This window comes from Salmo salar, chromosome 03 (genome assembly GCF_965601325.2).
Source record: "Salmo salar chromosome 03, fSalSal1, whole genome shotgun sequence".
NCBI classification, from domain to species: Eukaryota; Metazoa; Chordata; class Actinopteri; order Salmoniformes; family Salmonidae; genus Salmo; species Salmo salar.
This window is the reverse complement of record NC_138293.1, coordinates 50,878,997-50,891,075: the sequence shown is the minus strand read 5'-3', so window position 1 is coordinate 50,891,075 and position 12,079 is coordinate 50,878,997. Positions and strand designations below refer to the sequence as shown.

General features: G+C 47.5%; 1 protein-coding gene across 1 annotated transcript in view; it reads right to left on the bottom strand.

Moving 5' to 3' along the window:
- The window catches only part of LOC106600618 (BEN domain-containing protein 4-like), a 34,700-nt gene extending 23,275 nt beyond the window's left edge, over positions 1-11,425 (bottom strand). Inside the window, exons 1-6 of the mRNA XM_082973103.1 lie at positions 11,270-11,425; positions 11,102-11,152; positions 10,514-10,924; positions 6,209-6,287; positions 2,830-3,411; positions 2,177-2,268 (exon numbers count right to left, since the gene is read on the bottom strand). Of these exons, the coding sequence (XP_082829229.1) occupies positions 2,177-2,268; positions 2,830-3,411; positions 6,209-6,287; positions 10,514-10,924; positions 11,102-11,152; positions 11,270-11,425 (1,371 nt within the window). The remainder of the gene's footprint in view (positions 1-2,176; positions 2,269-2,829; positions 3,412-6,208; positions 6,288-10,513; positions 10,925-11,101; positions 11,153-11,269) is intronic.
- Between the last annotated feature and the right edge of the window lie 654 nt (positions 11,426-12,079).

The following is a 12,079-nucleotide window of genomic DNA, read 5'->3' as shown; positions in this document are numbered from 1 at the left end:
GTGAGAATATCTAAGGGGCTTTTATATCATTCTAAATTAATAATAATAATAATAATCGCTTTGTTTAAAAAATAACAATATTTTCAAATAACGTAAAATGAGCGTGAAAAACGCCATTCTTGAACATGGGGTGAGACATTGTTACTAATTTGTAAATAAAACCAGTTTGTTATTTAGAATGATTTCATTCTGTTTTTAGAGGGAGAGAAACCAAAAACCTACCTACTGGGTCTCCCAGTTGAGGCCGGCACAGGTATTGAACCAGCATCTGTAACAACACAGCTTGCACTGCCTTAGACCGTTGCGCCACTCAGGCAATGTATAACATGACTGTTCGGGAGTGGGCTACAGTACTACAGTAAGAGCAAAATAATCCTAACAAAATTAAATAATAAAAACCTTAGTGTAACAACAGTTTTAGTAAGTAATACTGAAGTTGTGCACAATTATCAGTTCCTATTTAGGTTTATGTTGCCCATTCATTGTTAGTTAGAGACACAGTAGGACCCAAAAGCAAAATCAGTGCTCTAACTCCCCCTTGCGCTGGTCTGGTGCAATGAAGTGGTGACGCGAGGTACTGTACTAAACCACAAATGACCTCATAGTCGCGCAGCATAATCGCAAAACTTTTAGTGGAGCAACCACTGTATGTTAAGCCTATAGTCACCTGACACTACTTTGTAATGTCTGTACATTTTAATGTTATGTTCCTGATGTGTCCTTTTTTGTATCTCCCTACCAAACTACCACATCCTTGTTATCCCCATCCTATCTCCAAGGCCTTACAAGCCACAACTCCTAAGACATCCTTGCTAACCTTGCCACCGGCCTTACTAGCCCTACAAAATCACCATTCCAAACCCTCCCCACTGTGTGTGTGTTACCCCTAAACCTGGATTCCTGTGCAATCTCCTCATTTGCATTCTGACTGACGCTCCATGGTGGCAACAACAGTCTTGAACCTAGATTACTCTGTCCTAGTCATTTTCCTCTGCAGGGTTTTGTTTCTCCCTAACCCTAAAGCCTGTGGCAGTATGGGAGCAGCCCAATCAAAGCCAGTCACCGGGTTTCTGGAATGTCAAAAACAACATTCTTCTGATGTTGCATAAATGCTCATTATTAATTAATGTACTCTTATGTTTACAACGAGAAGCAAAACTATCAGCTCCATAGAAAAATAATTTTCATAATTCTCATGCTGAGAAAGCAACACAGGTGTTTAGGTGGTATTTGATTAAGGCCAATTCCTTAAAGACAAAAATGAAGGGGCTTTCACACCAAAGTGGTTTTGTGCGGATTTTCCGAACTCCCCCTTAGTTTATTCAGACTGGTGTGAACACTATCGGCACCCGGGAGCGCACTAAACAATGAACCGTGGTTCGCTAAAAAAGGGGGGTTTTGGTCTGATTCCATTCACACCGTGGTGCGGTTCGCTGCAGGTTTGAACACAGTCCGGACCAAACACAAGAAAAGAACCAGAGATGGGCAGTACTGCTGGTTTGACTGCAAGAATTTTATGAAATGCACGCAGTACCATAACTTTCTCTGAAACATTGAGTAGCAGTGCATATGATGCAGATTAGGGAGCTATACTGGGGATACAGGCTACTGACTATAGCTTATTCATGTCTCAGAGCGGCTATTACACTGTTTCCTCACGCATGTTGGAAGACCAAAAAAAAGTAATATGAAGTTTGGGACAAGATATGCTTCTTGAGAATCATAGATAGATTTAATGTGAGCATTTTTCTCCAATAAACAAAGGACACGTGGTTTTGTTTAGGCATTTTAGTTAGTTTGACATTTAGCAATGTGAAACCAACTAGCCCAAATGAAAAAAATACAATGTCACAAATAACTGAACTCTGATTCAAACTATAGCTCAGAACTGTAAAAAATTGAGGGGTCATTAAGTTACATAAAACACATCTTGAAAACACAAACCTCATATGTTGTCTGTTCTTCTTCCTGTAGAGAGAGAGAGCGCTATTTAGATATAGAAGTTCACCCTGGTGTCTTATTTTGCATTTGTCATGTAACATCTATAATATACACATTATGACTACTGAAACATACAGTATCAAACAGTAGAGTACAGTATCTGACAGAACTGGAACAGACCAAGAGTATTTATTTTTATAAAAACATGTGTTTTTTAGACAAACTGCTTGCTTACCTCTGTTTGTTGCTCCTGTGACATGGGCTGTATAAACTGGTTATGGTGCTGGAGAACAGTCTTGAAGAAGTCCAGCACATTCTGGCAGGGAGCTGGAAGGAGATCAGTGGCTTCATTTATAAAACCCATCAAAAATATTTCATTGTAAATTGTGCGTCTGATAAAATTCATAGCAACAATGTGATTTATAAATCTTGACATGAAAAGTTATGTACTACACCACATTGTGTTGGTGCTGTGTCATTATTGTGTAATTATTAGCCACATGTATGCTGAGTCGGTCCCGTGTGGCTCAGTTGGTAGAGCATGGTGTTAGCAACGCCAGGGTTGTGGGTTTGTTTCCCACGGCGGACCAGTACGGGGGAAAAAAAATATGTATGCATTCACTACTGTAAGTTGCTCTGGATAAGAGCGTCTGCTAAATGACTAAAATGTGAGTCACAGGGTAAAAGCCCAAATCCATTGAGTGTTTTGTCTTGGGCAGCAAATTGAGCACATTGTCTCACTTAAGTTAAGACTGACGTGGGCTTATTTCGTATCCACATACCAAGTCACCATCTCACATGAATCTGCATAAACTGTAGAAATTGCCATTACTGTGCTCTATTATCCCGAAAGGGATAATAGAGCACAGTGCCATTACTGTACTGTACCTGGTGTGTTGTCCAGCTTGTTGCGCAGCTCTTCGTTCTCCTTCTGCAGACACAGCATCTCCTGCTCCAGCTCCACACAGCGAGGGCAGCTGCTCTCCTCTTCCTCCTCCGGCAGGGTGGACGAGGGGTGGCCATAGGACTCCGAAGGGGCTGGGGAGCTCCAGCCCCCAAGGTTATTGCTGGGTGACACCCTAGACTCGGCTGGTGGGCCTCGCTCTACCTCGAGGCCCAGGTCCGGGTGGGGCTGCTGGAGCCCGGTGATCAGGTAGCTCTGGAGGGACTTTGTGAAGATGTGCAGGAATGCGCATGTTTGTTTTTGGCTCCAGTGACTGCGCTGGGCTTCCTCATCAGGATCGACGGTGGAGCTCTCCTTGGGCCGTGGCTTGCCCAGGGTGGGGGACAGACACTTGACCCGCGTCTGGCGTTGACTCCCCCCCAGGCCCAGGTAGCTTTCCTCCTGCTTGATGTGGGAGGTAACGGAGGAGGGCAGAGGATCTTGGGGCTCCACGAACCGACCACTGTTGAGGAGAGTGAGTACACGGCTACACTCCTGTGCGAAGGCATCCGAGATTAGACAGTTTTCTAGAAACAGAGGAGTCAAGACACAATGATAGCCAAGGCATTCAATATGACATTCAAGTCAATCAGTATATTTTGGCATCAACTTTTTGAGCACATTTCTAAATTTCCACTGTCCTGAAATACTTGTCCTGATTTATTTGGCATTGAATTGATGGACCAAAAAACTAAGATCAGCATTGACTAGATCGGTTGTTCGTCATACTACTGTAGGATTGCTTGAGTTTTATCCCTTTCTCAGTCACCTCTACTTGACTCTCAGATTCTGTATAAAGGTGTCACAGTGCAACATCCTGTTGAAGCCTGTCTGTTTCCAGCCGTGGGGGGTATCATTACTAAATGGTTCTGTCAACCATTTGAGCTGTGCTACACTGGTTTCTGCATCACTGCTCTGGCTTCCTCATCACCCACTTTCTCCCACTCTCTATCTGGCTTTTCCTCTTTCAAATCTTCTACCATCTTTTACAATAGTACAGGGTCCCTCTATTCAATTGCACTCTTGTAAAGGAAGATGGCTGAGTCAGACCTCACTGTCTAGGCCTGTACTTGTCTATTTCTTGCCATTGCTGCCTCTGGTTCCTATTTGTGGCTTAAAGGCCTAGTGCAGTCAAAAACAATTTTTTCTATGTTTTATATATATTTCCACACTATGCGGTTGGAATTAGTTGATAGACCAATAAGAAAGAGTTCCAAACCTCTATGCCAATAACAGTTAGTTTTCAATTATCTCCTCCACACTCAGACCACTCCCAGACAGTCCTAGCGAAATTGTTGCTTGACAAAATTGGTCAAAATGCCAATGAAAAGCGTAGATTAAACTTGCATGTGAGAGAACGCTAAATTGTAGCTGGTCTCATCAGATAACATGGCACACGTTAGCCCTATGCTAACCTCAACAGATGGTACTGATTATATCCAGGCACAACTTCCTCATCAGCCTATAAAAGATCTTAGACTTTATATCTGCCAACCAATGGCATTTCTTAAAATAGGTAAATCCCATGTTTTTTTGTTTATTAGTTTCACACGCATCCATGTGCTTTTATGGGGAAAAAAATACGTTTATTGTATATTGTAAAAAAAAAAAAAAATAAAAAAAAAATAAAAAAAAAATAAAAAAAAATTAAAAAAGGACCTTATAGATTTGGCAAATAGCAGTCATGTAGGCTATCATTGTCAACCTTGCTTCTCAGTGGCACACACTGCTAAAGCAGATGACTCACAGCTGATACTGCACTTTAACCGTGGGTTCAAGTCTACCCATACTATTTGCATTGTCCCGCCCCGCCAACCCCTCTTTTACACTGCTGCTACTCTGTTTATCATATATGCATAGTCACTTTAACCATACCTACATGTACATACTACCTCAATTAGCCCAACTAACCGGTGCCTGTATATAGCCTCGCTACTGTTATTTTTCACTGTCTTTTTACTGTTGTTTATTTATTTACTTTTTAATTGTTCACCTAATACCTATTTTTCACTTAAATTGCACTGTTGGTTAGGGCCTGTAAGTAAGCATTTGTATTTGGCGCATGTGATAAATCAACTTTAATTTGATTTGAAGTCCACCTCGCAGCAAGTTTGTTGAGGAAAAAAACTGTTCACCTTGATGCTCGATTTAAAACGCATGTGACGAAGTGGTGTCATCTGAGTCTAACATGCAGGAGGGGTGAAGTCAGGCACAGGAGACTAAGGTACGTGGGGAAAAAAACGTTTTAATGAACACAGTCCAACAGTGCCGTAAAACAAGGCAGGGTACAGAACTCAAGCGACAGGTAAGAACTAACTCAACAGGTGCTAACATAAAACAGACATCACCAAATGAAAAGAAGATCGGTGGCAGCTAGTAGGCCGACGACGACGACCGCCACCCGAACACCACCTTCTGTAGACGTGGTGACAGTAACCCCCCCCGCCCCCCGACGCGCGGCTCCTGCAGCGCGCCGATGCCGACCTCGAGGACGACCCGGATGGAGGCTGTGGAATTCCCGCAACAGTGATAGATCCAAGATGTCCTCCACCGGTACCCAGCACCTCTCCTCCGGACCGTCCCCCTCCCAGTCCACGAGGTACTGCAGGCCCCCTACCCGATGCCTGGAGTCCAAGATGGACCGGACTGTGTACGCCAGGGCCCCCCCCCCAATGGGGGGGGGGCGGAGGGACCTCCCGCACCTCAGCGTCCTGCAGTGGACCAGCTACCACCGGCCTGAGGAGAGACACATGAAACGAGGGGTTAATACGGTAATACGAAGGGAGCTGCAACCTATAACACACCTCGTTTATTCTCCTCAGGACTTTAAAATGGCCCCACAAATCGTGGACCCAACTTCCGGCAGGGCAGGCGGAGGGGCAGGTTCCGGGTTGAGAGCCAGACCCTGTCCCCCGGGGTAAACACGGGGGCCTCGCTGCGGCGGTGGTCAGTGCTGTCCTTGTGCCGTCCAACAGCCCGTTTAAGGGATTCCTGGACGGCGCTGTACCCAATCCTCCACCGCAGGAGCCTCAGTCTGGCTCTGATGCCAGGGCACCAGGACTGGCTGGTAACCCAACACCACCTGAAAGGGCGACAGGTTAGTAGAGGAGTGGCGGAGAGAGTTCTGCGCCATCTCGGCCCATGGCACGAACCTCGCCCACTCTCCCGGCCGGTCCTGGCAATAGGACCGCAAAAACCTGCCCACATCCTGGTTAATTCTCTCCACCTGCCCATTACTCTCGGGGTGAAAACCTGAGGTCAAACTGACCGAAACCCCCAGTTGCTACATAAACGCCCTCCACACCCGTGGCGTAACCTGGGGACCACGATCAGAGACAATGTCCTCAGGCACCCCGTAGTGCCAGAAGACATGAGTAAACAGGGCCTCTGCGGTCTGTAGGGCCTTAGGAAGACCGGGCAAAGGGAGTAGACGGCAGGACTTAGAGAACCGATCCACAACGACCAGGATTGTAGTGTTCCCCTGAGACGGCGGGAGATTTGTGAGGAAATCCACCGACAGGTGGGACCATGGTCGCTGTGGAACGGGGAGGGGCTGTAGTTTCCCTCTAGGCAGGTGTCTAGGGGCCTTACACTGGGCGCACACCAAACAGGAGGAGACATAGAGCCTCACGTCGTTCACCAAAGTGGGCCACCAGTACTTCGCTCTAAGACCCCGCACCGTCCGCTCAATCCCTGGATGACCCGAGGAGGGTAGCGTGTGCGACCACCGGATCAGTTGATCGCGGACACCGAGCGGGACGTACTTCCGACCCGCGGGACACTGAGGTGGAGTAGGTTCTGACTGCAATGCCCGCTCGATGTCCGCATCCACCTCCCAGACCACAGGTGCCACCAGACAGGAGGCCGGAAGTATGGGAGTAAGGTTGATGGACCGCTCCTCGGAGTCGTGGAGACGAGACAGTGCGTCGGCCTTGGTGTTCCGGGAACCTGGTATGTACGAGATAGTGAACTGGAATCTCGTGAAAAACATAGCCCACCTGGCTTGGCGAGGGTTCAGTCTCCTCGCCGCCCGGATGTACTCCAAATTACGGTGATCAGTCCAGATGAGAAAAGGGTGTTGCGCCCCCTCAAGCCAATGTCTCCACACCTTCAGGGCCCTGACCACGGCTAGCAACTCCCTGTCCCCCACATCATAGTTACGCTCCGCCGGACTCAGCTTCTTAGAAAAGAAAGCACAGGGGGCGAAGCTTCGGGGGCGCTCCCGAACGCTGTGACAGCACAGCTCCAACCCCAGCTTCGGACGTGTCCACCTCCACTATGAATGGCAAAGAGGGGTCCGGATGCGCCAGCACTGGGGCTTCGGTAAACAGGGTTTTCAGCCGACAAAAGGCTCCGTCCGCCTCCGCCGACCACCGCAGCCGCACCGGGCCCCCCTTCATCAGTGAGGTAATGGGAGCCGCCATCTGCCCAAAGCCCCAGATAAACCTCTGGTAGTAATTGGCAAAACCTAGGAACCGCTGCACCTCCTTAACCGTGGTTGGAGTCGGGCAATAGCGGAACGCCTCACCAATATCCAATGGTAGAGCGTGGCGCGAAATACAAATGCCTCAAAAATGCGTTAACTTCAATTTCTCAAACATATGACTATTTTACACCATTTTAAAGACAAGACTCTCGTTAATCTAACCACATTGTCCGATTTCAAAAAGGCTTTACAGCGAAAGCAAAACATTAGATTATGTCAGGAGAGTACCCTGCCAAAAATAATCACACAGCCATTTTCAAAGCAAGCATATATGTCACAAAAACCAAAACCACAGCTAAATGCAGCACTAACCTTTGATGATTATTAGGACATTATGTTATACAATACATGCATGTTTTGTTCAATCAAGTTCATATTTATATCAAAAACCAGCTTTTTACATTAGCATGTGATGTTCAGAACTAGCATACCCACCGCAAACTTCCGGTGAATTTACTAAATTACTCATGATAAACGTTCACAAAATACATAACAATTATTTTAAGTATTATAGATACAGAACTCCTTTATGCAATCGCGGTGTCAGATTTTAAAATAGCTTTTCGGCGAAAGCACATTTTGCAATATTCTGAGTAGATAGCTCGGCCATCACAGGCTAGCTAATTTGACACCCACCAAGTTTGGTGCTTACTAAACTCAGAATTACTATAAGAAAAATTGGATTACCTTTGCTGTTCTTCGTCAGAATGCACTCCCAGGACTTCTACTTCAACAACAAATGTTGTTTTGGTTCCAAATAATCCATAGTTATATTCAAATAGCTCCGTTTTGTTCGTGTGTTGAAGTCACTATCCGAAGGGTGACGCGCGAGCGCATTTCGTGACAAAAAATTGCAAAATATTCCATTACCGTACTTCGAAGCATGTCAAACGCTGTTTAAAATCAATTTTTATGCTATTTTCCTCGTAAAATAGCGATAATATTCCAACCGGGCAACGTTGTATTCATTCAAAGGCTGAAAGAAAAAAATGGTGTAGTCTCTTGGATACGCATCTCCAGTGTCACTGTTCCCAGCCTGACCACTACCAAATACTCCTGCTGTGTCAGGGATTTCATCGTCGTCCGATGATATGGCGAAATTATCGTCGGAAAAGGAGGACCAATATGCAGCAGAACTGGTTTTGTTCATTTTGAACATTTATTAACTCAAAATGATTACCAAAAACAACAAAACAAACTCACGATATACTGACAGTCTTCTCAGGCTCATACATGCTAGACAAAGAACAATCTCCCACAAATGACAAACACAAACACACCCTAATATATGGGACTCTCAATCAAAGGCAAAGAGAAAACACCTGCCTTCAATTGAGAGTCCCAACCCCAATTAATCAATCATAGAAACACACTCACTAGACTCCACATAGAAATACATAAACATAGACCATAAACCAAAAACCCGGAAATACTAAATCAAACGCCCTTTTTACCAAAACACCACCCCGAACCACATAAAACAAATACCCTCTGCCATGTCCTGACCAAACTACAATGACAATTAACCCTTATACTGGCCAGGACGTGACATGCTGTTCTTCGCCCAGAGACTGCAGACACCCCATTACACTTTCTGGCACCTTCTGAGAGCCAATGGAAGCCTTAGAAAATGTCACGTTACAGCACAGATGCTGTATTTTTGATAGAGATGCTACAGAAGGACAATAAATTGTCAGACAGGGCACTTCCTGTATGGAATCTTCTCAGGTTTTGGCCTGCCATATGAGTTCTGTTATACTCACAGACACCATTCAAACAGTTTTAGAAACTTTAGAGTGTTTTCTATCCAAATCTACTAATTATTTGCATATTCTAGTTTCTGGGCAGGAGTAGTAACCAGATTAAATTGGGTACGTTTTTTTATCCGTCTGTGAAAATACTGCCCCCATTCCCAAACAGGTTAACCGTGGTCGGAGTTGGCCAATTACGCACGGCCGCAATGCGGTCACATTCCATCACCACCCCGGATGTCGAAATGCGATACCCCAGAAAAGAGACGGCTTGTTTGGAGAATTCACATTACAGGTCATGCTCCAACAGTCGCCCAAGCACTTTACGCACTAGAGACACATGCGAGGCGCGTGTGGCGCAGTAGATCAGAATGTCATCGATGTACACCACCACGCCCTGACCAAGCAGGTCCCGGAGAATCTCGTCCACAAAGGATTGGAAGACGGCTGGAGCATTCTTCAACCCATACGGCATGACGAGATACTCATAATGGCCAGATGTGGTACTAAATGCAGTTTTCCACTCGTTCCCATCTCGGATACGCACCAAGTTGTACGCGCTCCTGAGATCCAGTTTTGTGAAGAAGCGTGCCCCGTGAAATGACTCCACCGCCGTAGCGATGAGAGGTAGCGGGTAACTGAAACCCACCGTGATGGAATTTAGACCTCTATAGTCAATGCACGGACGCAAACCTCCGTCCTTCTTCTTCACAGAAAAGAAGCTCGAGGAGACAGGTGATTTGGATGGCCGAATGTATCCCTGCCTCAAGGACTCAGTGACGTATGTCTCCATAGCCACTGTCTCCTCCTGAGACAGAGGATACACGTGACTCCTGGGAAGTGCAGCGTTAGCCTGGAGGTTTATCGCACAATCTCCTCGTCGATGGGGTGGTAATTGAGTCGCCTTCGTTTTACTGAAGGCGATAGCCAAATCGGCATATTCTGAGGGAATGTGCACGGTAGAGACTTGGTCTGGACTCTCCACCGTAGTCGCACCGATGGAAACCCCTATACACCTGCCCGAGCACTCCCTCGACCACGAAATTTTAGGATTGTGAGTGGCCAGCCAGGGAATTCCCAGTACCACCGGAAACGCCGGGGAATCAATGAGGAAGAGGCTGATACGCTCCTCATGACCCCCCGCATCACCATAACCAGTGGCACAGTGACCTCGCTAACCAGGCATGACCCAAGTGGTCGACTGTCTAGGGCGTGCACGGGGAAGGGTTGGTCCAACTGAACCAGGGGAATCCCTAACTTATTGGTGACCCCACGGTCCATAAAACTCCCAGCCGCGCCTGAATCAACTAGCGCCTTATGCTGGGAGTGAGAAGAAACTAAGACATGCATGTGGCCGACAGGGGGCTCTGGGTGAGGCTGGTGCTGACTCACCTGAGGTATCGAAGTGGTGCTCTGCCTGCCCTCTGAACTCCCGGGCGAGCCTCTCCAGCACCGGTCGGCAGTGTGCCCTCTGCGACCACAGTGGGCGCAGGAGAAGACTCCCCATCTGGTCTTCCAAGCTGCAGCCCCCCTTATCTCCATGGGCGTTGGAGCAGGAGGACTGGGAGGTGGAATGAAAAGGGCCCGATTGGAACGCCCGCGGGCAGCCAGCAGGTTGTCCAGTCTGATGGACAGATCGATGAGCTGGTCCAGGGTGATGGTGGTGTCCCGACATGCCAGCTCCCGGTGGACCTCCTCTCTCAGACTACAGTGGTAGTGATCAATCAGGGCCCTTTCATTCCACCCCGCTCCAGCGGCTAGGGTCCTGAACTCAAGGGCGAAGTCCTGGGCACTCCTCGTCTCCTGTCTCAGATGGAACAGTCGCTCACCCGCCGCTTTGCCCTCTGGTGGATGATCAAATACAGCCCGGAAGCGGCGGGTGAACTCCGGGTAATTGTCCCTAGCCGAGTCCCGACCCTCCCAGACGGCATTGGCCCATTCTAGGGCTCTACCCGTGAGACAAGAGACGAGGACACTCACACTCTCCTCTCCTGAGGGAGTGTGGCGAACGGTCGCTAGGTACAGCTCCACCTGGAGTAGGAACCCCTTACACCCAGCGGCCGTCCCATCGAACTCCCTCGGGAGGTCGAGCTTAATCCCTCTGTGGCTGGACTCCGTCGGCGCTGGTAGGGGCGCAGGGTGTCGAACAGCTGCTGGCGTGGGTGGGGGAGCGCTTTTCTCCCAGCTCTCCAGAAGCGCCAACACCTGGTCCATAGCCGTACCCAGGCGATGGAGGATGTTGGCGTGATGGGTAACCCGTTCCTCCATGGACAGGGTTGGCGCTTCCGCTCCTGCTGACTCCATATTTCTGGTGCGGGATTCTATTATCTGACTCTAACATGCAGGAGGGGTGAAGTCAGGCGCAGGAGACTAAGGTACGTGGGAAAAAAAACGTTTTAATGAACACAGTCCAACAGTGCCGTAAAACAAGGCAGGGTACAGAACTCAAGCGACAGGTAAGAACCCTAGATCGAGTCGGGACGCAGCCCAGCAAACCCTATTGCCTAATACCGAATGGCAGAGGAAAATCAAATCCCCAACCTTCAATACAATGACACAAAATAATCCCGCACAATCCCAAACCAAAAACAGACAGACTAAATACCCCCACTAATGAACTAACTCAAAACAGGTGTTAACATAAAACAGACATCACCAAATGAAAAGGAAAAGGAGATCGGTGGCAGCTAGTAGGCCGGCGACGACGACCGCTGAGCGCCGCCCGAACGGGGAGAGGCGCCACCTTCTGTAGACGTTGTGACAAGTGGATGATTATAATAATGCATAATCTATAAAACGTTGTACCTGTACATTTAGGTGGAGGCTGCTGAGGGGAGGATGGCTCATAATAATGTCTGGAACGGCGCTAATGGAATGGCATCAAACACAAACAATGAACAAAAATATAAACGCAACAATTTCAAAGATTTTACTGAGTTACAGTTCATATAAGGAAAT